Source organism: Alnus glutinosa, chromosome 3 (genome assembly GCF_958979055.1).
Source record: "Alnus glutinosa chromosome 3, dhAlnGlut1.1, whole genome shotgun sequence".
In the NCBI taxonomy this organism is placed as follows: domain Eukaryota; kingdom Viridiplantae; phylum Streptophyta; class Magnoliopsida; order Fagales; family Betulaceae; genus Alnus; species Alnus glutinosa.
Genome location: NC_084888.1, coordinates 30,866,683 through 30,892,632, shown reverse-complemented (window position 1 = coordinate 30,892,632; position 25,950 = coordinate 30,866,683). Strand labels below are relative to the sequence as shown.

At 34.8% G+C, this 25,950-nt stretch overlaps 2 protein-coding genes across 5 annotated transcripts; both read left to right on the top strand.

The window, feature by feature from the left end:
• Positions 1-973: 973 nt before the first annotated feature.
• Positions 974-5,833, top strand: LOC133864186 (DNA repair protein RAD51 homolog 3). Of its 4 annotated transcripts, none has more exons than XM_062300445.1 (10): positions 974-1,191; positions 1,750-1,848; positions 2,572-2,694; positions 2,891-2,924; positions 2,995-3,065; positions 3,171-3,391; positions 3,724-3,855; positions 4,061-4,127; positions 4,249-4,377; positions 5,602-5,716. In XM_062300445.1, exons 1-10 carry the CDS (start codon positions 1,080-1,082, stop codon positions 5,649-5,651), a joined length of 1,038 nt encoding a protein of 345 aa, XP_062156429.1. In that variant the 5' UTR covers positions 974-1,079; the 3' UTR covers positions 5,652-5,716. The 4 variants fall into 4 exon arrangements, with proteins under 4 accessions (XP_062156429.1, XP_062156431.1, XP_062156427.1 ...); XM_062300447.1 differs by having other exon boundaries at positions 975-1,191; positions 3,165-3,391; positions 5,713-5,833; XM_062300443.1 differs by having other exon boundaries at positions 975-1,191; positions 3,165-3,391; positions 5,602-5,707.
• A 997-nt stretch (positions 5,834-6,830) lies between these two features.
• Positions 6,831-10,967, top strand: LOC133862336 (transketolase, chloroplastic). The gene is made up of 7 exons (XM_062298124.1): positions 6,831-7,411; positions 7,830-7,920; positions 8,031-8,136; positions 8,250-8,532; positions 8,982-9,130; positions 9,215-9,368; positions 9,675-10,967. Exons 1-7 carry the CDS (start codon positions 6,911-6,913, stop codon positions 10,629-10,631), a joined length of 2,241 nt encoding a protein of 746 aa, XP_062154108.1. The 5' UTR covers positions 6,831-6,910; the 3' UTR covers positions 10,632-10,967.
• Positions 10,968-25,950: the final 14,983 nt, after the last annotated feature.

Below are 25,950 nucleotides of genomic sequence, written 5' to 3'. Positions count from 1 at the left end.
ATGAAGCGGAAATCACTAGTTCAAATCCTCCCTCCCCTTCTTGTGTGGACATGCCAAAAGAAAAAGGGAGGACCCAAAAAAGACCACAATAAATATTCTAGCATTTCTCTTATCAATTGCCCCATTTTGCAGACTTATTATTTAAAGGTTAAATTCATCAAATTCTCGTTCACGTATCCCACACAAATATTACCACACCACATGCCACACCGTTTGCATGCTTATTATATATATTAAATTACCATTTATTCTTAAAGTTTAAGAGGATAGGAAATGATAAATTTAATTATTTAATTTATATTCTAACGTTTCTCTTACATGTGGGTTCAAACTCATCCAACAACTGAAATATTTTAATTAAAATGAAAGGTAAATGATGAAGACAAAGTTTGAACTCTCTTTGTTCTGATACTATGTTAAATCATGATTTATTTCAAAAATAATAACTATATTTATGCAAAGCATGTCATAGGCAGTGAAAATAAGAAATATGTGGAGTGAGGCAATTGCTTTGCTGAAAATGAAAATGAGATATTAATTTTTTTTCTTATTCTAAATGACCTGATAGATTTTGGACCATTTATTTAAAGGGAACTAATTAAATTAAAATAGAAATGCTACATACCCCGATTACTTAATTTTTCCCAAATGATCCAGTCCGTTCAAAAAATAACTAGGTTTAATTTTTTATTTTTTTTTTCTTAAACGAATGTGGATTCCAAATCCTTTGGGAGTAAGAATCTGGAAAAATGTTTTAGAGTCTATAGCATTTCTCTAAAACTATTGCACTCATCCAATTTCCTTGGTATTTTGTATAGAGTAATACTTTTTTTCATATTTATAAATCATATTTATTTTATACAAGCTAAGCTGACATGTTTTAAGTAATTTATTTATTTTTTCTTAAAACATGTCACGGCAATTTAACCCATTAAATGAATATTTTCAATTTATATATATATTTTCCACGAGAAGTGGCTTCAAGCGCCACAACAGTGACAGTGACCTCGCAGAACACGCACATTCTCTCTCTCTCTCGCTCTCGCTCTCGCTCTCGCAGAGGCACAGGCGAAGGGTAAATGGAAGTGGGGAGGCTACCCATCTCAGCATCACAGAGAGGGAAACTGATATCAGCAGGCTATACAACGCTCTCTTCGCTTTCCTCGGTCTCTCCCTCCGACCTTGCTCGAGGTACCCACCATTCCCATCTTCTTTTCCTTTTGTTCTTTTGCAAATTGGAGTTGTTCTGGGCATGTTGGTCTTTCGTGAGTCTTTGTCTCGGAATTTTTGAATTCCTGGGTTTGAGTAATTTTTGGTCTCTTATACATGTACCTCGCAAATTGTTTGATGTAATTACTCTCTGAGTTTCTTGATGGAAGTTCCATTTATGATTATTATAGAATGCGAATATTTTATCGATCATTATACTTCTTTACATATTTCTTCAACGAGTATTGGCTATTTATTACTAGTTGATCCAATCACATTGCATAAAGTGGTTTCATTTTGGTAGTTGATTACTTGTTCACGAGCAAGGATCTTTAGCCACTATATTTGTTGTTAGGCATTGCAGAAATTACTGCCCATTCAATCAATTGGAGCTGTACTGCCGTAGGATATCAGGAAATAATTATTAGACTTCACAATATGTATATATGGGCATTTGAGAAATTTCTTACATGAATCAGCTTCTTTAATTTCTTTGATGTTTTAGATTGAAGTATTCTAGCATTGTTTATCCTTGAACAGAACTAAATATTTCGGATGCTGAAGCAGCTCAAATTCTGAAGGTTGCATCGCATGGTAGTAGGTTGGACGGGTCAGAAGGAGGTTGTGCTGCTATTAACGGTATGTATTCTCCGTATGATATGTAATTACTTTTGTTTTTCACTTCAAAGGATGAAATTTTTTTGAGACAATCTAAAGAAAGGTCTCATGAGACCAAAAGAACTGTGGCAATATTGTGGTTCTGCCTGAAGATGCTCTCCTTGCTGGATACCTTGCCAATATAGCATCTTAGTGTGTCAAGATCAGATTGTGCACCTAATGGTTTTATAGCCTTTAAAAGCTGCTTCAATCCAGGCCCGTAGTTGTTTAAAGCCATCCCTGACAAACAGTGTAACTTCTTTTTTCGAAAATGCTACACACATACACATTATACAAGTTTCATTTCTGGTTAGTGCATTCAATTGTTATGGGACCTGCTGTCTTCTTGTGAAAATTATTCAGTCAGACTATGCTTTGGTTCAAATGTCATTTCTTGGTCATTTTGTTGTACTTCGATTAGAGAAGTTTTCTCAATTAAAGAAAAATCATTTGTTAAATCATGCATGCAGTCCTGTAATTTGGTCAAGCAATATTGTTATTTGGAAATATCAGTGAAGTAAAATAGTTTTAACTCTCTCTCTCTCTCTCTCTCTCTCTCTCTCTCTCTCTCTCTCTCTCTCCCCTTCTTCTTCTTCTTCTATTTTTTTTTAGTAAGCCATGGCTATAAATCTAGGTTGCCATTTTCTTACTATTAAGGAACCTCACCTACGGTTATGATGATCTTTTGGTTTCCATCTCATGCAGGTGCACAAACTGCTTGGGAAATGCTCCATGAGGAGGAGATGTTTCCACGCATTACTACATCGTGTATGGATCTGGATAACATCCTTGGTGGGGGAATAAATTGCAAAGAAGTTACAGAAATTGGTTAGCTTTTCTTCTTCCCTCATTGGAATACATGCAATGTTGTTCCCTATTCAAAATGAATAATCAAAATCAAAATCTGTTCTATGTTGTTTCCTTCATTGATTCTTATGCCTTTTGCTCTCCATTTATGAGCATAAATACTCGGGAAGTGTTCTATTGACTAGGAGATGATAATTTCATTATGTTTATTGTTTAGGTGGAGTTCCGGGCATTGGTAAAACACAGCTGGGGTATGGACCGTCGTTCTATTTTTTCCTTGTGGGTGTTTTTAGGGCATTTAATTGTTACTTAAATTTACAGGATTCAACTTGCTGTCAATGTTCAAATTCCAGTTGATTCTGGTGGCTTAGGTGGAAAGGCAATATATATAGGTAAGTTTCTCAATTTCATAACTGTTCATCGCTGCCATTTGATGCTGGTCTCCAACTACTATTCATGTTGTTACTTCTTTTTTTTTTTATGCTGCTTAGATACAGAAGGCAGCTTTATGGTAGAACGTGCTTTACAAATTGCTGAAGCATGCATAGAGGACATGTCAGAATCTGATGGCCTTTTGCGGAAGGATTTTAAAGCTTGCCAACTTAAAATGCACCCCAACAATATCTTGGAAAACATATTCTATTTCCGTGTCTGCAGCTACACTGAGCAAATTGCCCTTACAAATTACTTAGAAAAGTTCATCTCAGAGCATAAAGATGTAGGTATAGTGTAAATATGCTGAGTCTATGACAAGAAGTATCTTAAGAAATTATTCGTATTTGCTTGGCTTCTTCTATCTCTCTCTTTCGCTTACTACTTAAGATTTTATACCACAGAAATCTCCTTTAATACATACACTTGTTGGGTTTTAAGGATGAAAGTAGATAGAACTTCTCATTGTCTTATCAGTTATGTCCCTCACTTTAAGTGTTTGTGTGCATATTTGTGCTTGTATGTATGTTTGTGTCTCCATGTGTGTTTGCATGCATCGAGTGGATTCTATTGTATAGTATTTGGCAGTAACTTTTTAAGGTTAAAATCTTATTTCAGGTTAAGATTGTTATTGTTGATAGTGTTACTTTCCACTTCCGCCAAGATTTTGATGACATGGCCCTCAGGACTCGATTACTAACCGGAATGGCTTTAAAGTTGATGAAGCTTGCTAAAGCGTTTAGTGTGGCGGTAAGAAATAATTTGGTCTGTTCGTAGGATTTTAATATAGTAAGCTTGTGACAATCTTGATTTGCTAAGTTAAGTAGAGATTTGAATGCAGTGGAACCAACTTGTAATTTTCAGGTCTGCTTTTGTAATTAAAAGCTTTGTTGGCTATGCCTGAATGCCATTAGTTTGGTTTTCTTGTTCTAATGTTTCCCGTTCTTTTCGGCAGGTTGTTTTATTGAATCAGGTGACCAACAAGTATACAGAAGGTTCATTTCAGTTAACTCTTGCACTGGGTAAGTTTTTTCTCAGTTAGCTCCCACCACCCATTTGAGGTCATAGTTTGCACCGTTGATTTTTTCTTACCCTAATCACCATGGCCTCTTTTAAGAGTATTTGTTTTATCTTGCTGTGTAGGTGATAGCTGGTCACATTCTTGCACAAATCGGGTCATATTGTATTGGAATGGCAACGAACGATATGCATACATCGACAAGTCACCCTCCCTCCGATCAGCATCAGCACCGTATTCAGTGACCAGTAAAGGTATTAGGAATTCTGCTTCAAACTGTAAGCGAATTAAAATGATGTGACATATAGATAGGGTGAGATGCAAGCAAAAACTATCCAGCATCAGCACCATAGTATATGTTGTTTAAACCATACTAAAGCTTTATCATTTAAGCAAATTATAGTCACCAACATATTTTATTTTGGTAATTAGGGAATGTTCAAGAATTTATTCAGCTTTTGTTACCCAGAGTTGAACCAAAGTCTGGTGTTAATTAAATTCAAACTTGGCTAGGTTCAATAAAAAATAAGCTCATATATATGGGCCTTAACTCGGGTGGTTAATCAGTGAGTTGAGACTGGAGTTAAGTCTTAGATTCAAGTTTTATCAATGAATTAAATAAATGAACAATGAAAATATGAATTCAAAGTTGTGTGATTGCTTAAACACTAGCATATAAATAAAATATCGATAGTTGAATCAAGAAAACTGAAAGGTGACTACCTGGTTTACCTCTCCCACATATTCCTTTGAAACCCCAAAAGACCCGCATGCAAGATAGTTTGTCTTCCAGTTTGAAATAAGTTTAGCATATTCCATAGTCAGAGAGTTGTGAACCTTTTTTTTCTTATTTTTCTTGGTAAGAGTATTGAGAACCCTTTAATTGACTATCGCATTACTTTAATAATTTTAGGATCGTAATATTGTATAGGAAATGCGACTTTAAAATAAGAACAATCATGTGATACTTATTACATCAGTTTGTACACTCATAGCATTCATATCTGGCTCATCAAATTCTCTCAATTTCAGTTATTTTATAAAAAAAAAAAGGTATCCACATTTTCAAAGCACCTACATACACCTCACTCTCTATTTTAGCAATCCATCTTCACTATTCCATTTAAATATTGTTTCTCAAATATTTCTTTTTTCTTTATTGAGAAAAGAGAGAATCTTAAAGATTATTATTTTTTTTCTCTTTTTAAGCATTTGGTGAGCACTTTAGCAGCATAACCAATTTTTTTTTTTTTCCAAACTGTTGAGTCAGATGTAGCTCTCTTTGCTCGCATTTTAGCTCAGATTGTCGAAATAATATAATATTTGGCTACCAAAATTTCAGTCTTCAAAATGGTGCCCACTTATTGTAATAGACATATATATATATATATATATATATATATATATATATATATATATATATATATATATATATATATATATATATATATATATATTCTAATTTAGCTTATCTGCAGATTGCAGCCATGTGTGGGATTGGGATTCCGATTTAGAATTTATATTCTAATTTAGATTTGCATAGATGTGTAAGAAAACTAAGGCAATGCTGCGCACATGTGACGTGTCAGGTGCTTGAAGATTAATTAATTTTGAACATTGGGTGACTGGCTGACTGACTCTATGGGATTGAAGTTTGGATCCTAACCAACTTTTCTTGCAGTTATTTTAGAACAAATCTTCAACTCCAAGAAACTTACTTCTTCTTTCTTCTTCACCATCCCCCCCCCCCCCCCCCCCCCACCAAACTCCTTACCTTTTCTAACGTTGCAACAACCCCCACCCACATTCAAGTTTTAAATATACTGTGCTGGATGGCTGGCTGGCTGGCTGGCTGGCTGGCTGGATCTATTGCAAAAAAAACCCTCCCAAAATTGCTAATTTATAATTTGGGAACTTTGCTATCCTAATGCTGGCATGCTTAGGCTAAACATGAATCGGCCTTTGGATAATAGAAAAGCCAAATTTAGGACTGCAAATTTGACTTGAGCTTCCGAAAAAACCTATGCTCTTAATTAACATCTCTAGATAATATCTAACACCCAACTATTTTATTATTATTGGATGTGAAAATATTGTATATCCAGATAGCGGAAAAGAAAAATGCTAAAAATCACATTTTTTATTAGTCATTGGATCAGTCTTTACATCAGCTCAATGAACAAGCACGTAGTATTTAACATTTTTCCAAGAAAAACACCAGAATAAGGTTTGTTGATATCCCACATGGGCCATATCCATGTTCTTCAGTCCCCTCTCCTCGAGTGCCACCTTATCAAATGTCACCACCAGCCATTCTATTCTAAGTAGTACCGTTTGAGTAGTAGCATATTCTAATATTCTTATCTTATGTATTCCTATATATATTTAAAGTCATTTAATGGACTAAAAATAAAAATTCAAAAATACCCAGCTTTCCGCCTTTCACCAACCACAAAGCTTTCACCCACCCATAAATCAAGACAAAAAGAAAAAAATTATTAAAAAAAGCAAACAAAAATATCTTTGACAAAACGAAATTAGAAAAAGAGAAAGAAAAAAAAAAATGAAAGGCAGAGCATTCATTTCTTACCCACAGTCAACGGCTCTGATGGCTTTCCCTCCGAATCTAACGGTCAGCTCTCCCTACCTGTCATCATTTTCCTGACGTGTAGACGGGAAGCTGATCCGCAGTCTCACCCTCTCTCTCTCTCTCTCACTCTCTCACACACATAAATCCAACAACTCAGACTCTCCAACACCACCTCTCTCTCTCTCTCTCTGTAAGCCATGGCTTCCACTTCGTCTCTGACGCTCTCACAAGCCCTCCTAGCCAGAGCCATTTCCCACCACCATGGCTCCAATTCATCCTCGTCCTCCTCCCTCTCCACGCTCTCTATGCCCACCTTCTCGGGCCTTAAATCCTCGCCCGCTAAGCCGTCGACCCGGTTCCTCCACCGCAGCCGCCGATCTGCAGTGTCCAGCCGCCCGGTACGAGCCTCCGTTGCCGAGCCCGCCACCGTGGACAAGACCACCGATACCTCCCTGGTGGAGAAGTCCGTGAACTCGATCCGGTTCCTGGCGATCGACGCCGTGGAGAAGGCCAACTCGGGTCACCCTGGTCTGCCCATGGGGTGCGCTCCGATGGGTCACATCTTGTACGACGAGGTCATGAGGTACAACCCCAAGAACCCATACTGGTTCAACCGCGACCGCTTCGTCCTCTCCGCCGGCCATGGCTGCATGCTCCAGTACGCTCTGCTCCACCTCGCTGGCTACGATAGTGTCCAGGTAATTTCTTTACTGGTTTGTCTTTTTGTTTTGGATCTGTCGTGGATTTTTGGGTTGGCTTTACAAGTGCTTTGTCTGTGTCTGTTTCTTTCTGGATTGGCTTTGATCATGATATGATACTGCTACCCCGTGTGTTTGTGTGCTAAGGTTTTATGAGTCTATGGTTTCATGTTGGTCTTTTCAGCACAATTTGTTTTCTTTTTCTTTTTACTTGCTTATATTTTGAAGTGGCAGTTATATGTGAGTGTGACTATATTTTCTGTTGCATCTTTTAGGATCCTTCAACGATGAATTATAATAATTATGTTCGTGTAATTTTTTATTATTGTAGCACTATAAATATGACCTTTGTTTATTGTCCCCATAAGATTAAAATTTTGATTCTATATGAATTGAAAATTTTGGGATCCACTCTCAGGAGGACGACTTGAAGAATTTCCGTCAATGGGAAAGCAGAACACCTGGACACCCCGAGAACTTTGAGACTCCTGGTGTTGAAGTCACAACTGGTTAGATCCTTGCCTTCAAAGTTTAATCAATTACTCTAGTTAATATTTTTTATAGCATTTGTCTTAGATGTTTAATTTATGTTTTTATTTATTTATTTTACGTTATGCAGGTCCTCTTGGGCAGGGTATTGCCAATGCTGTTGGTCTGGCTCTTGCTGAGAAACACTTGGCTGCTCGTTTCAACAAGCCCGACAGTGAGATCGTCGACCATTACACGTAATATAACTTTCTATTTCTCATAGCAACTCTTGTTTCTGTTTATATAATAAGTTATAGTGCCTTATCTTGTTTGATTTTGATTTAAAAGTATCGGTGTCTGTTTGCTCTAGATATGTTATATTGGGAGATGGTTGCCAAATGGAGGGGATTTCAAATGAAGCTTCTTCCCTTGCCGCTCACTGGGGACTTGGGAAGTTGATTGCTTTCTATGATGACAACCACATCTCTATTGACGGTGACACGGAGATTGCATTCACTGAGAATGTTGACACCCGTTTTGAGGGCCTTGGGTGGCACGTTATCTGGGTGAAGAATGGCAACAATGGCTATGATGAGATTCGTGCTGCCATTAAGGAAGCAAAGGCTGTGAAAGACAAGCCCACTTTGATCAAGGTTAGATATTTCCTAATATGTAGATTTTTATGGTGCAGTTGGGATTGATGCAGAATGAATGGTTTCTTAAAACACCTATGTACTTATATATATTATATTTGAAAGTTTGTCTAAGTTTTATGATTATTTAATAAGTTCAACCAACTGTGCTTTAAGGGTGTTCTGCTTCTCACCAGCAGACAGTAAAAGGGTATTAATGGAAGTTGAGACAGGATTTTGTTGGCTCTAATAGTCTAGTGATACATTAAGTTGTTCTTTATTTAAGTTCCTTAAATGAATAGCCTCTAGTTAAGTGTTTGGGTTTAATGTACTCTTTTTTTTTTCTTTTCTTTTTTTAAGTAATAAACCAATCTCATTGAAAGCGAAAGGCACCCCTAAGTTTGGGTTTAATGTACTATGATTTCTAGTTGTGACTTTCTTTCTTTTTTTTGTCATTTGCATGTTCACAGGTGACGACAACAATTGGTTTTGGGTCTCCAAATAAGGCAAACTCATACAGTGTACATGGAAGTGCACTGGGTGCCAAGGAAGTGGATGCTACTAGGAAGAACCTTGCATGGCCATATGAGCCTTTCCATGTACCTGAGGATGTTAAAAAGTGAGGAAACATAGATATAGTTATCATTGTTTGGCATGCTATCAGAATTGATTTGATATTGATCAATATTTTGGCCATTTTCAGGCATTGGAGTCGCCATGTTCCCAAGGGTTCTGCTCTTGAAGCTGAATGGAATGCCAAGTTTGCTTCATATGAGAAGAAGTACAAAGAGGAAGCTGCGGAGCTCAAGTCTATCATTAGGGGTGAACTCCCCGCTGGCTGGGAGAAAGCACTTCCTGTAAGTAGCAATCAATCATTTTGGTTGGTCTTGATCTTACCTTTCAGGGCCTGCTTGCTTATGTTACATCATCCCAAAATGAGCATGAATGTTGCTCTTGCAAGCATTCTACACAACGATTGATAACATAGTTGACTTCCTCTTTTTTTTTTTTTTTTTGGATTCCTAGATTTAAATTCATCTTGGGGATACAATGTTTCAAGAGTAGAATTTTCTAACCCCAGTTGACTGTCCCATAGAAAAGCCCCTATTCACAACTAAGAATTACAGACGATCTTATATGTCGTTTTTATTGCGATTTTCCAGACGTACACTCCAGAGAGCCCAGCTGATGCTACCAGAAATCTCTCTCAACAATGCCTTAATGCCCTTGCAAAAGTTCTCCCTGGTTTTCTTGGTGGCAGTGCTGACCTTGCTTCTTCCAACATGACATTGTTGAAAATGTTTGGGGACTTCCAAAAGGGCACGCCAGAAGAACGCAATCTTAGGTTTGGTGTTAGAGAGCATGGCATGGGAGCCATTTGCAACGGCATTGTACTTCACAGCCCTGGGCTGATTCCATACTGTGCCACTTTCTTTGTTTTCACTGACTACATGAGAGCAGCTATCAGGATTTCCGCCTTAAGTGAAGCTGGAGTTATCTATGTTATGACCCATGATTCAATTGGACTTGGAGAAGATGGCCCAACCCATCAGCCAATAGAGCACCTGGCAAGTTTCCGGGCAATGCCCAACATATTGATGCTCCGTCCAGCTGATGGAAATGAGACTGCGGGAGCATACAAGGTTGCTGTCAGTAACAGGAAGAGACCCTCCATCCTTGCCCTCTCTCGGCAAAAACTTCCCCAGCTTGCTGGAACTTCTGTTGAAGGAGTTGAAAAGGGTGGCTATATTGTTTCAGACAATTCTTCTGGTAACAAGCCAGATGTTATTTTGATTGGAACTGGTTCTGAACTGGAAATTGCTTACAAAGCTGGTGAGGAACTGAGAAAGGAAGGGAAGGCTGTTAGAGTTGTTTCCTTTGTTTCTTGGGAGCTCTTTGATGAGCAATCAGACGCCTATAAGGAAAGTGTTTTGCCAGCAGCTGTGTCAGCTAGGGTTAGCATTGAGGCTGGATCAACATTTGGGTGGGAGAAGATTGTCGGAAGCAAGGGTAAGGCAATAGGAATTGACCGGTTTGGGGCAAGTGCTCCGGCAGGGAAAATATACAAGGAGTTTGGTCTTACAGTAGAAGCTGTTATTGCAGCAGCCAAAAAAGTTTGATAGGCTTGGTTTGTTTTATGTCACAAAAACTTGCCATTTGGCAAATTGGTTTCCACTACGAACTACGGTGAGGAGGCCACTTCCAAGAGATCTGTTTCATGACACTGTCTCTTCTTGTTACAATAAAAGGCAAGATTAAATTTTCTTCTGTTATGAATTCCTCAGTGGAGCACATAGATCAAAAGAGAGAATAGGGTTTATGAATTTTCATGAATTTGTAACAACTCTTGGACCTGTCTTGAGTTTTGTAATGTTATGTGGTTGATTTTAATGAGGTTCTAATCCTCCGTCGCCGGCTTCATTTTTACTTGCTATGAAATTTGAAGATTTGGATCATTTATCTTTCATTTCTCCCCAAATGGTCATTGAGAGATAAACATGCTGCTGCATGCTTGTTGGACTCTCTCCTTACACCCACCAACCCAAAGAAAGAAGATAACCATGTCCGAAGGGTAAATTTTGTTGTAATTGTTTTAGATGGATAAATGGTTCTTTTATCAACAAAATAAAATAAAAATAAAGAGAAACTGATGGGTGGTTCAAAAGGGTGGTTTTGTGTCCCACCAGGAAAATGGTTTGCATATCATAGATAGATAGATAAATTGGATTGGACAATCGTTTGAAGCCATTCAAGAAATTAATGCTATGGGGTCCACTTGTGGGCAGGGGAAGGGAAGATACTGACCCATTCATATGTTTGTGGTTGTTGAAGCTCCTGTCATCACCCTACCTATCCTCATTTTCTTCTACCACCAAAAGTTTCTTCAAAATTCAAATGTATGGGTTACTAAAACTCACTCTCATAGAGCTCTGTGCCTCTCCCTCCAATATCTTGCCCCGCAATCGACGGTTAAGTTTGTTGGTGGATATTGGACCCGCTTTACACTATTTTTTATGGTGTTTTATATTGTATATATTACAGACGGTAGAGAGAATTTCAGCATATTCCCCCCCCCCCCCTCTCTCTCTCTCTCTCTCATATATACAGACGGTAGAGAGAATTTCAGCATATTCCCCCCCCCCCCCCCCTCTCTCTGTGTGTGTGTGTGTGTGTGTGTGTGTATGGGGGAGAATTGTTTGTGGCTCAATTTGGGTACTTCAAGTCCGAGTACACAATTATTTAGTAGACAGTTTACGATTGCAATACAATTAGAATGACGTTATCCCAGTTGTATGACAATCGTATAGCAATATACTAAATAGCATTACTCATTTTTCAAACAGTTCAATTTTGGGTCACATACAAAATTAGGTTTAGAAACAATTTGGTAATCATGCTTTTGGTATACGAGGATGTGCAATGTGCTATGTCCCTGTAACCACAGGCATCTCCAATGTCTTTGTCAAGTAATCCAGAGTGTTAGTTACACATGTTTAGATGTTGGTCAACGTGTTAGGTACCAACAAACCTAGGCAAGAAAGCACATTCAGACTACTGATATTTAGAAGGTAAGCAAGAACAATAATGACCCATCCATTGTAAGGTAAAAAAAACACCTTGACCGGCAGAGTGTGAGCTTACTCGGACATTTCATAAAGGTAGTTCACACATGTTTGGTGTTGTTGACAATAGCTAACAAATACAATCTTGAGTGGAATTATTATTATTATTATTATATGAGTGATGGAGACCAAAGCAGGATTATCCGATAATGACATGTCATGTCCCTCACAAGATTGATGGCTTGGACGACATATCGTTAAAGCATAAATGGCTAGTCGTATGAGGATGCTCTAAATTGAATACCCGCAAATAATATCAAGTTTCTTCGACATTCGACGGTCTTTAGGAAGATGCTCTACACTAGGGCTTCTTGGGAAGCTTGCTAGCTCGGGTATAGGTTGGAAGTCTATCACTTGGATAGACTTTATTTTCATTGCATTTCCAACTTTTGCATAAGCTTGATGGACCGTTCTTCTTGCTGATTCAAGTTTCAAGCCCAACCTCAAAGTCTTAAAAATTCTCTTGGAGTTGAAGTTGAGCTCTGTCTTGCAACTTTGGTATGGTTGTAAGTAATTGCTTGAGCCTCTCCATTTGCTTATCGATCCCGGATTGACTTTGGGAATATACCCAAAGTCCAGTAAGCAAATAGAGAGGCTCAAGGAAGTATTTAAACCAAACTAAAGTTGCGAGATAGAGCTCAACTTCAAGAATCCCGACCAGAGATAGAGTAAGTACAGCGATAAGGCCAAGAGAATTTTTAAGAGTTGGAAATTGGACTTGGCACTTGAATCAGTAAGGAGAAAGGTCCATCAAGCTTACGAAAAAGTTGGAAACGAAAAGAAAAGAAAGTCTATCCAAGTGATAGACTTCTAACCTATTTTTGAGTTTAGGCAAAACCTATATATTAAATTACAAAATAACACCCCAATTCTTAAAAATTAATTAAAATACTAATAACTTATATATATATAGACCCAACTATTCATTTCTAATCGGCCATTGCTCCCATAACTCATCATTGCCGATCGATTGGGAGCTTTGCTGCATGCCTTTTCATGTTGATATTCACTTAGATGTAATGATCTTTGTGAAACGTGGCATTGAAATTTTGTGGGGGAATCACGTAAAAGGTTTTCTTCTTAACTTTAGTTATATGCAATGATCTTTGTGAAATGTGGCATTGAAATTTTGTGGGGGAATCACATAAAAAAGTTCTCTTCTTAACTTTACTTATATGCAATGATCTTTGTGAAAAGTGACATTGAAATTTTGTGGGGGAATCAAGATTAATCAAGTTCACTTATATGCAATGATCTTCTTAAGTTCACTTACTTTTACTACAATCTCTTAACAAAGAAAAAATAAATAAAAGAAATTGAAGGAGTATTATTCGTCCCAATTTGCATATAAACTCCTGATTTTAACACTATCAAACTTCATAATATATATTTACATAAAGAGTAATGTTACATACTATATTTTTAGCCAAATAAGAAAAACATAAAATGTACGTGATATATCATTGTAAGTATTTCTTGAATAATTTTCAATTTTTACAATGTGTATCTCACTTTCATATATCCGGCCGATACTCATGATTTACATGACTCCACCACAAATTAAGGAAGAAGAAAAGAAAAGGCAAAGATGTACACACCTAAAAAATTTATACTAAATGAAACACTCCTACACTATACTGAATTTGATACAACGATGCCTTGCAACATGAGATTGTTCATCTTTTATAGTAAAACGAAGGATAAACCGACGAGCAAAAATGAAATCTTTACTTTTATAAATATAGCGGGGTTGTGTTTGTTAATGTTTTTTAGATTTTTTTTTTTTAAGTAGTATTTTGACATGACATAAAAGTGAAAGTAATTTTAAATATTTTATATTTTAAGTTGCTTTTTTATTTTTATTTTTATTTTTATTTTTTTTTTTAAAAAAAAGAAAACAATCAAACAAATACAATGTACAAATCAAATAGTTGCACCTCACGAGTATTTTTATAAAACACCTACTCTATTTGGGATACTTATTTCTCAATATAGAATCGGGGTGTTACAAACTCCATCCTTTAGACCCCTCACATCCTCGTCAGGTCCACGTTATGCGCTTCTAACAAAACCATATGACATTACTAAGTGGTTCTGATACTATTTATAATTATTAAAAGAAAAATGCTAGCCACGTCTACGCTACCATCCCAAAAGGACAAGATAATTTAGAGCTTCACTATAATTTCCTATAAAGTTGAGTTTCACCAAATAAGTGATCAATGTGAGACTTAACACCTATGAATATCTTTATAAACTACCCATTTTATATAGACTACTATTTTTTTTAATATGAGACCGATATGTTACAAACATCACTGCCGACTCAACAACCACAAAGCTCGGTCAGCTTTTTAGAGCATGCCCAGAATCAGAACTAGCACAGCAACAATTGTGGGTGTAGGATTTGGGTATGTGACAAATTATAATAATAATTTATTTGTATTTTTTAAAAAATAAATAATAATAATAATAAAAAAAAACCTTGAAAGATGAGATGATTTTGGGTATTAAATGAAGATAGGTTTTTTTTTTTCCAAGTTTCTAAACATGTGATTTTGTTAATAAAAAACTGATGTGAAAATCAAATTCTTAAAACTACTGAGTCTTTCATGAAATTGCTATTGTAGCCATCAGCTCGAAATCCTCCTTATTGATCTATTTTGATCATCAGTTCATCTAAGATGCATATGAAATCTTCTATTTCATTTGAATATGAAAAAAGCATTAGAAATCTCTAACATTCTCTTTCCTCTCAATGAAATAATAAAGATATCCCCGAAACTGAATATTTAAATGGAATAATAAAAGTGGATAGCTAACATTATTGAAATGTGTGTTTTATTTCAAATTTTATTCAAGAGAAATAAGAGGTGCCGGACCTCCATCTTTTTCAATGGTTGAAAATGTTAATACCTATATTTCGAAATGAGTAATACTATATACAACATTTTTATCCTATAATCTAAAAGCCTGATGTTCAGTTTCAGTATCAATTCCGCCATTCACATCTTCCTTCACCGGTTTTGTTCTCCATCTTGTTGAAACTACAGTTCAGTAAACACTTTCCTAGCCACCTATATAGTTGTTGAATCGCTAGGCGCGGAAGGTTAGTTGGTTACGTGTTAGGCTCATAGGTCTTTAGGGCATGTCAGTTCTTCATCATCGCTTTGCAGATTTGCCAATGAGTCCCAGTTGCGCACGAAACTTCCTGCGCAGGAGGCTCTTGCGTATGCACAGGAGTTTTGAAGCTCCAGCACAATCCCTTCATATGCTCTAGCTCAAGAAGAAGAAGGAGGAAGAGGAGGAGGAAGCTCCATGAACTTGTGCAAGAAGAGAAGAAGAAGAAAATGAGGAGGAGGAGGATCCTAATTTTTTTCTAATTTTTTTTATTCACATTAGCATCATTTAGGAGTTCAAACAACATTAAAAATTTAGTGTCATTTGAACAAAAACAACGTTAATTAGCACCGTTTGAACATTAAACAACGCTAATCTGAAATCTCGTCCTAATGTTTAGCACCGTTTTCAAAGCGACACTATTAAAACAGCGCTAAATGAATAGTGCCATTTTTTTCGCCCAAAAACGACACTAAATACCGGTTTTTTTGTAGTTCGAGAGGGGTGCATGAGTTCGCTCCCAGCTACTACGGTATTCCTACAGAAAGAAATACTTCTTGCTATTATAGCCATCAGCTCAAAATCCTCCTCATCTATTTTGATCATCAGTCCATCTAAGATGCATATGAAATCATCTATTTGATTTGAATATGAAAAAAAAAAATTAAAAACTCTCTAACATTCTCTTTCCTCTCAAAGAAATAATAAAGATATCCATGAAATGAATATTTAAATGAAATAGCAAAAGTGGGTAGCTAAAATATTGGAATGTGTGTGTGTTTTTTTTTCAAATTTTACTCAAGAGAAATAAGAAGCACCAAACCCCCATCTTTTTTAATGGTTTTAATACCTAGATTTTGAAATGAGTAATATTATATACAACATTTTTATCCTATAATTTCACTCACTCTTTTAATTTTTATTTTCTAATATAATGGTTGATTCAATGGTTGGTTAGAACGTTAGTATTGTGAGATAGTTGTTAGATAAAAATGTAATTTTTAACACTACTCTTAATCATGCTCTATTTATGATCGAACATGTGAATAGTTGCATTCCGACTCCTCAATTGGAATCCAATCAAATAGGATCTCAAAAAAAGATGAGTATTACTTTTTAAAGCAATTTTTTTCTCCCTTAAATTCTTGAGATTTATGAATAGAAAACACATTTGCCAATAACTGAGACCTCCTATGTCCCCCCATACCAGTTGTAGAAGGAAATGCTCACGATGATATATCACATTTTCTATTAGGTTATAGCCAAAGTTTAATAGTCCTCACTCACACATTGATGATGTTTCTGTTAATGAATTAATTAAATTTGCTATTTTTTTTTTTATCAATTTAAGTTTTTTGGACAATTGATAATTTAACATGGTATCAGAGTTAGAAGTCTCGAATTTGAACTCTGACCCTATAGTTTTTTACATCGCATTTCAATATCAACTCACCAATGATGCAGAAAAATAAATTAAACCACCCACAAGCAATAAACCAATATTTTTTTACGTAGAAAACCCTCCGGTGTGAAGGGAAAAATTAAACCACGAGACCTAGTCCAATTAAATCTTCCACTATCAACATTAATGAGTTTACAAGTTTCTTCTCTAAAGAACACAACATAACAAAGCGAGCAACTGAATTGGAGTCAGTGGCAAGCTTGAACTCTGATGTAGAGATGTGGTAGCTAGTCAGGAGTGTGTCACCAACTTCAACTTTAGTAGCAGCTCCCCCAATATGCAAATAAAGCAAATTTCAGCCATTGTTTTGTTCATTAAGAATTGCAAATACCAGGAAAGAGAGAGATTGGCTAGCCTAACCAGCAAGAGTTGTTGTGTCTAGACATTCAACACAGCAAAACCGGCCACCAGAGAGACTTTTCCAATCTCTGTTCTGTTAGATATGTTTTTAACATTAATCAAGTAATAAGGATTTGAAAAAGATGCACTAAGTTTGTTTTGGTCTATAATTATCACAACAAAATGACAATTGATCATCTGCTAGCCAGTTCAAATATCAAACAATGCCAAAGGGATTGAGAAACATAGTCCAGGAGGTTTATAATTAATAGCCTCCTCATCGCCCCAGCATCATCATGAAGTACAATGTGATCTTTTGAATTTTGATATTGAGACCTAACAAAAAAAAAAAAAAAAAATCCTTGTATAATTAACATATTAAGTGTTAAATTTACATAATAAGATTCATGGTCAAATTGCTCATAAACTTCAAGTGATATGAATCAAGCTTAGCCTTTTGCAAGTGTGCTCCATACCAAGGCTTCTTTGCCAATCTTTTGATTTCGGGAAGCTTCCCTTGCTTAGGTATAGGTTGGAAATCAATTACTTGGATGACCTTTCTTTTCTTTTCGTTTTCAACCTTTTGGTAAGCTTGTTGGACCCTACTTCTTACTGACTCCAAGCTCTGGTTGGTGTTGTTGACGTTGAGATCTGTTGGGTTCAATACTTGTTTAAGCAAAGCCATCTGCTTCCCTACCCCATGCCGACAAGGATTTTGTATCTCCATTTTCATTCCACCGCCATCGTCAATGTCTGCAAATTTTATTCATGTTGATATTCACTTAGATGTAATAATCTTTGTGAAATGTGGCATTGAAATTTTGTGGGGGAATCACGTAAAAAGTTCTCTTCTTAAGTTCACTTATATGCAATGATCTTTGTGAAATGTGGCATTGAAATTTTATTGAAAATCAAGATTAATAAAAAAGATAGATGATTGTAAAAACTGGCTTACTTTTACTACAATCTCTTAACAAAGAAAAAAATAAATAAAAGAAATTGAACGAGTATTATTCATCCCAATTTGCATATAAACTAAATTACTTTAAGCCTGATTTTAACACTATCAAACTTTATGGTATATATTTACATATAGAGTAATGTTAGTTACTATATTATCAGCCAAAGAAAAAAAAAACATAAAATGTGATATATCATTATAAGCATTTTTTGAATAATCAAAGATTGCTTGCTAGCGACAATAATAAACTTTACTTTATTCAAAAGTAGAATAAATATGCTCTTGTCATAAAAAGTAAAGATTCTTTCTTGTTTGTCACTATCTATTTCACTTTCTACTTTATTTAAATATTGTTTTCTTCCTCTCTCTCTCCACCCTTCTTGTTTCATTTTCACTCTTTTTTTTTTACTATTTTTTTTTAATTTTTATTTTTAAAAAAAGCCCTTGAAAGATTAGATGATTTTGGGTATTAAATGAAGATAGGGGTTGGTGGTTTTTTCTTTTCTTTTCTTTTCTTTTCTTCTTCTTCCCGTTTCTAAACATATGAATTTGTTAATAAAAAAATGATGTGAAAATCAAATTCTTAATACTTTTTTTTTTTTTTTTTTTTTAGGAATAATGATGATTTTATAAATCAAAGAGAATTCTCTTACTCAGCAAGTACAATACTTTGGATGGGAGGAGGACATCCCTCCATCCACACCTGTTCTAGCCTTAGAGACAAAGCCACTTTAGCCAAACAATGAGTAGCAGAATTTGCTACTCGACTAACATGCTAAACCATGAATGAATCAAAATTAAGAAGAGTTGCCTTAGAATCCTCTATCAAATTGCCAAAAGAGCTCCAGCTTTCAGTAGAACTGTTAAGCTCCTTTACCACCAACTGTGAGTCCCCCTCAAATAAAACATGCTTCCACCCTGAGAATTGCAGAATTGGATCGCCTTCCATGTAGCCAATGCCTCGGCTGCTGCAAGGTCTGTGATGCTCTTAAAACTAGTGAGTTTTCCATGAAATTGCCAGTCAATGGGGACGGGACCAACACAATTTATGCGAGGACTTCTGTTACTAACCCAAAGGCCAGGGTGCATGAGTTTGCTCCCAACTACTAAGATATTTCTATCGAACGAAATCCTTCTTGCTATGGCAGCCATCAGCTCAAAATTCTCTTCATTGATCTATTTTGATCATCAATCCATCTAAGAGGCATATGAAATCATCTATTTCATTTGAATTATATGAAAAGAAGCATTAGGAAATCTCTAACATTCTTTTTCCTCTCAAACAGATAATAAAGATATCTATGAAACTAAATATTTAAATGGAATAGTAAAAGTGGGTAGCTATAATATTGAAATATGTGTGTGTGTGTGTGTTTCAAATTTTATTCAAGAGAAATAAGAGGCTCCAAATCTCCATTTTTTTTAATGGTCAAAAATGTGATTACCTAGATTTCAAAAGGAGTAATGCTATATACAAAATTTTTATGCTATAATGCTGATGTGACGGTCGCAATCAATCTTTGATTTTTTTTTTTTTTTTTTAATAATGGCTAATTCAAGTGTTGGTTAGAACGTTAGTATTGTGAGATAGTTATTGGATAAAAATGTATTTTTAGCACTACTCTTAATCATGCTCTACTTATGATCGAACATGTGAATAGTTGCATTTCGGCTCCTCAATTGGAATCCAATCGAATAGGATCTTAAAAAAAGATAAGTATTACTTTTTAAAGCAATTCTTTTCTCTCTTAAATTCTTGAGATTTATGAATAGAAAAAACACATATGCCGATAACCAAACCCAAGACCTACAATGTTCCCCATGCCAGCTCTACAAGGAAATGCTTGCGATGCTACATCACATTTTGTATAAAGGTTATAGCCAAAGTTTCATAATCTTCAAACACACACCGATAATGTTTTTGTTAAAGTATTAATTAAATTATTAATTTTACTATTTTTTTTATTAGTTTAAGCTTTTGAGACAATTGATAATTTAATATGGTATTAGATCCAAAAATCCCAAGTTTGAACTCAGATTTTGATCATCAAGAGTGGGAAAACCTTCTAGTATTACGTATGGTGATGAAAACCCATAAAAAATCTTATCCCTTATCAACAATTCAACAAGTGATTCCCTGAATTTCCAAACTCCAACAATTTCATTGTTTCTTGAATAAACCTAGATATTCTCTTCAAGAAAGAAATTAAAGAATCCAATAAGCTTGAAATCCATCCAATGAGAATTGGATTCCGTTTTCAAGAATCATGGTGATGAAAACACATAAAGCAAAAATAAAACCAATTCTCCAATCCCTTATCTCTTACTCAATAAACTCTAAAACCTAATCCCAATACAAAAAATAACAAAAGCGAACGTAAAAAGAATCCCCAAAATCCTCCACCAGTGAAAATAACAAAATCGAGAAGCAAAGATCTCTGAGTTGATCATCATCACCATCAAGGTCATAAAAACACGGTGCGATATGCGTTCAAGAAGTGAACCTGAGAGAGTGCCGGAGAAATTGATGAACCCACGGCCGAACGATCAGAGAGAGAAATAGAGAACGAGAATCATTTCTATGAATGGTTGTGAAGAGAGTAGTGAGAAATGGATGTTTAGTTTATTTATACTGTAGACTCCCACCACTACACTTACTTTTATTTATAGAACTCTATTTACATTCTATGACGGCTGACTGTTGGAGTACGACTCAAAATTTGATTTTTTTTTTTTTTTTTCCCTTCTTTCTTTGTTTAAGGCTTCTTCGCCAATCTTTTGGTTTTGGGAAGTTTCCCTTGCTTAGGTATAGGTTGGAAAGCAATTACTTGGATGGCCTTTCTTTTCTTTTCGTCTCCTACCTTTTGGTAAGCTTGTTGGACTCTATTTCTTACTGACTCCAAGCTCTGGTTGGTATCGTTGACGTTGAGCTCTGTCGGGTTCAATACCTGCTTGAGCATAGCCATCTGCTTCCCTACCCCATGCCGACAAGGATTTTGTATCTCCATTTTCATTCCACCGCCATCATCAATGTCAACAAATTTTATTCATGTTATTCACTTAGATGTAATGATCTTTGCATGGCATTGAGATTTTGTGGGGGAATCATGTAAAAAGTTCTCCTCTTAACTTCACTTATATGCAATGATCTTTGTGAAACGTGGCATTGAAATTTTATTGGGAATCAAGATTAATAAAAAAGACAGATGATTGTAAAAACTGACTTACTTTAACTACAATCTCTTAACAAAGAAAAAATAAATAAAAGAAATTGAAAGAGTGTTATTCATCCCAATTTGCATATAAACTAAATTAATTTAAGCCTAATTTTAACACTACCAAACTTCATAATATATATTTACATATAGAGTAATATTAGATACTATATTTTTAGCCAAAAAATAAAATAAAATGTGATATATCATTGTAAGTATTTCCTGAATAATTTCCAATTTTTACAATGTGTATCTCACTTTCATATATTCAATGGGATCCGGCCGGTACGTATGATTTACACAACTCTGCCACAAATTAAGGAAGAAAAAAAAAAAGAAAAAGATGTACACACCTAAAAAATCAATATTAAATGACACTCTTACACCATACTGAATTTGAAACAATACTTAATTGGATGCCTTGCAGCAAATGATTGTTGTTGCTCTTTTATAGCAAAACGAAGAACAAACCGACAAACAAAAATGAATCTTCACTTCTGTAAAGATAGTAAGGTGTGTTTGTTAATATTTTTTTAGATTTGGTTTTTTTTTAAAAAAAAAAAAAAGAATAGTATTTTGATGTGACATAAAAGTGAAAGTAATTTTGAATATTTTGTATTTAAAGTTTGGAATGTGTGTGTGTGTGTGTGTGTGTGTTTTTTTTCAAATTTTACTCGAGAAATAAGAGTCACCAAACTTCTATCTTTTTTAATGGTCAAAAATGTTAATACCTAGATTTCAAGAGTAATGCTATATACAACATTTTTATTCTATAATGCTGATGTGACAATCTCAATCAATCTTTGATTTTTTATTTTTTATAATGGTTAATTCAATGGTTGGTTAGAACGTTAGTATTGTGAGATAGTTGTTAGATAAAAATGTAGTTTTTAGAACTACTCTTAATCTTGCTCTATTTATGATGGAACATGTGAATAGTTACATTCCGGGTCCTCGGTTGGAATCCAGTGGAATAGGATCTCAAAAAAAGATTAGTATTACTTTTTAAAGCAAATTTTTTCTCCCGCAAATTCTAGAGATTTATGAATAGAAAACAAATTTGAAGATAACTGAAACAAGCAATCCTGAGACCTCCAATGTCCCCCATACCAGTTCTACAACGAAATTCCCTCGTTGATATATTGCCACAGTTTAAAAATCTTCACACACACTCTGATGATGATTCTATTAAAGTATTAATTAAATGATTAAATTTAATTTATCATCATCACCATCAAGGTCATAAAAACACGGTGCGATATGCGTTCAAGAAGCGAACCTGAGAGAGTGCCGGAGAAATCGATGAACCCGCAGCCGAACGATAGAAGAGAGATACAGAGAACGAGAATGGTTTTTATGAATAGTTTTTAAGAGAGTAGTGAGAAATTGAGGTTTAGTTTATTTATATGGGATATTTGCACTGTTGATTCTTGTGGTATACCATAATTATTTTTCACTCCCTATGATTTAAAAAGTTCATGAGAGATCCCTGTGGTATGCAATAATTACGTTTTACTCATTGGTCGATTTTCCGTCCACAATTTTGATGGAATCTGTTAGCCCTACACGTCAGCGACACGTATCGCCATCTTAATAAAAAAAATATAAATTTATCAAAAAATAAATAAATAAACTTATTTTTTTTAAAAAAAAAAAAAAAAACAAAAACAAAAACAAAAACCAAAAAAACAAAAGAAAAAAGGGCAGGCTTGGGGTGGCCCAGCCACCCCCAGCCAATGGGGTTGGCCGCGCGCCACCCCCAGAGGCCGCCAGGGGTGGCCGTGCGCCACCCCGGGCGGCCTCTGGGGGTGGCCTGGCCACCCTTTGCCCCCATTTTTTTTTTTTGTTTTTTTGAATTTTAATTTTTTTTAAAAATAAGTATTTTTATTTATTTTTTAATAAATTTATATTATTTTATTAAGATTGGACATGTCAGCGCTACGTGTCACCAATAAGATAACGACACGTGGCGCTGACGTGGCATTTGACGGGATATGTTAAAAAATTTAACAGAATTTGACGTCAGGGATCGATTTGTAATTATTGCATACCACAAGGATCTCCCATGCACTTTTTAAACCATAGGGAGTGAAAAATAATTATGACATACTACAGAGACCAATGGTGCAATTATCCATATTTATATTGTAGACTCCCGCCACCACACTTACATTTTTTTTATAGAACTCTATTACCTTCTATGATGGTTGACTGTTGGAGTACGGGTCAGAATTCTTTTTTCTTTTTTCTTTTTTTTGTCTCCTTTTTTCTTCGTTTATGGATAATCATTACTAAACCTATAGGCATTTTTTTAAAAATAAAAAATAAATAAAAATATTCTTAAAATCTAAATCTAAAAGCTATATAAAAAGGGTATATAAACTAGGGCCTTAGACGAGTAAGCCTTGGACGAATAGTGCATTTTCGAGTTTGGCTCGTTTACAATTTACTCGAGCTCAAGCTTGTGACGAGCAGAAAAATTGGGCTTGAGCTCGGCTCTCCAAGTGGTAAACCTTATGCGAGCTCGACCTTGAACTCACCTATTAGCCAAGCTTGAACTCGAGTACTCGGCCCGGCTCGAGTAAGATTATTTAATTTTTTTATTTACGTTTAAAAATATAAGATTAAAAATTAAATACAAAAATTTAACAATTTTTATTAATTAATTTCTCCTAATACAATTGTTAATTTTTTTTTATTAATTAATTCCTTCAAATACAATTACAAAACAAATCTATACAATTAAAATCAACTAAACTTACAAATCATTTTTTTTTTTAAAAAAAAAAAAAAAATACAAGTATACAATGAAATACTATTACAAATCAAATTAATACAAATACAATACAATCAAATAAAATTGCAAAAACATTAAATTGGGCTTCATGTCGCGAGGCTAGTTAAACCAGCAACGTCAAATAAATCGGCTCAACAACTTAATTCTTGTTTATATTTGTTACTATTTAATATTTATGTGGTTAAACCAGCAATTTCAAAGGCCTAAAACTTCAAATTCTCTTAAATAAAACCTAAAAACACAGTAACAAATATTAAGTTAATTTTACTCTATTACATTATTTACTCAAATTCTCTTTACTTAGTAAAAATGTTAAGGAAGATTTGATAATAACACAAAATTTAATTTTTAATCATAAAATAAGAAATCGTACATTACCTCGTGTCTTCAACAAAATAATATTGCCGAACAAAATCTCCAATACAAAATATACAATTATATTACAACGCTCCTAAAACTTTGTAAATGTAAATAACAATAATAATTAATTAGCCCCTACTGTGCCACGATAAAAATATCTCCACCTCAATTTGATCATCTTTCTAATATATATATATATATAAGAAGAAGATGGAATAATTATTACTTTGAAAATACAAAGGAAATAACAATTACCATTAGACAAAAGTAAAACTCATCGTAAACTTCTTTTTAAGCCCTTCTAATGATGATCAGACCCAATTAGCCTGCATAATAAAAATTAAAGCTCAATGAAGATCAATAATCCTTCCCTCAGCACCAAATGTGGACTCCGAACTTATAACGGGAATTGACAATATATCTTTGGCCACTAGATATTTAATATCGTCCCTGACACAATCAATAATCACAGCTGGAATTGATGCTTACTATCTTCTACTTAATTTTTGTTGGCCTACACAAGTAGCCCAAGGAATGGAGGACTAGTGAAATTGATGTTTATGATCATCAACTTAATTTTCATTAGCCTACACAAGTAGTCCAAGTGAATGGATGCTTACTTTTCCCACTGGCCCAGTAACCAACCAGCCCAAGCACAACTTCAGGGCTGCCCAAGAGCTCGCAAGCCCAGACGCTCCAGCAAACACCCAGTGTGGGACACAAGTCGCTAGCAGGGAAACCCTCCTGGTGATTAAGACTTAGTGAATCACTCTCTTAAACAACGGAAATTAGAAAGGGAACCACTAAAAGGAGGTTTGGCAAACCGGTTTCTGTTTTTGTTTTTGAGAATTGTTTTCGAGAACAAAAATAAAAAATTATTTTTTATTGTTTTTTCATTAAAAAAGTGTTTGGTAAACTGTTTTCGAAAACATAAAACAATGCCTAAGACGTTTGGACAATTGTTTTCAAAACAGTTTTCACTTAAGAAGAAAAAAGAAAACTGTTTGGCGTTTCGATATATTTTTTTGTTTTCAATTTTTTTTGTTTATTGTTTTTTGTTTTTTTTTTTTTTTTTGTTTTTTTTTTTTTTTTTCATTTATTGGTTTATGAGAATAGTATATTGTGTTTATTAAGGTGTTCAAAGAGATAAAAAACTCTTTCACACTCTTTTTGTTAAAAACTATTCATGATGTATGCTCTATTCGGGTGACCAACAAGAGGTCAATTTTAGTAACCAAACTTGTCACTTTCCTGCATAAAGAATATGATCCATAGGTCACAAACATTCCTGCTATCTTGTATGTTCCATATTTTTGGATAAACCTGCCTAATAAAATTAAATTGATCAACCATAACCCATTGTCTCACCTACTTCTAATAATAACATGAGTAATTCCTTGTACAGTTATAAGAGATACAAGATTGTAGAAAAATTGAAACATAAATCCCCAATAAAATATACTTCTCAAACTAGGTTTTATATGGAGACTCATATGTCTTTCAATATAGCAAAAATCCATTTATCTAAATACTAAAGAAGTTGAGGGAATAAAGATTACAAA

Excerpts from the sequence above, each read along its gene's own strand:
- LOC133862336 (XM_062298124.1), top strand. The coding sequence starts at position 6,911 with ATGGCTTCCACTTCGTCTCTGACGCTCTCACAAGCCCTCCTAGCCAGA. Across the intron at positions 7,921-8,030 it reads TGGTGTTGAAGTCACAACTG|GTCCTCTTGGGCAGGGTATT; the intron begins GTTAGATCCTTG and ends TACGTTATGCAG. Across the intron at positions 9,369-9,674 it reads GCTGGGAGAAAGCACTTCCT|ACGTACACTCCAGAGAGCCC; the intron begins GTAAGTAGCAAT and ends GCGATTTTCCAG.
- LOC133864186 (XM_062300443.1), top strand. The coding sequence starts at position 1,080 with ATGGAAGTGGGGAGGCTACCCATCTCAGCATCACAGAGAGGGAAACTG. Across the intron at positions 1,192-1,749 it reads TCCCTCCGACCTTGCTCGAG|AACTAAATATTTCGGATGCT; the intron begins GTACCCACCATT and ends ATCCTTGAACAG. Across the intron at positions 3,392-3,723 it reads TCATCTCAGAGCATAAAGAT|GTTAAGATTGTTATTGTTGA; the intron begins GTAGGTATAGTG and ends ATCTTATTTCAG.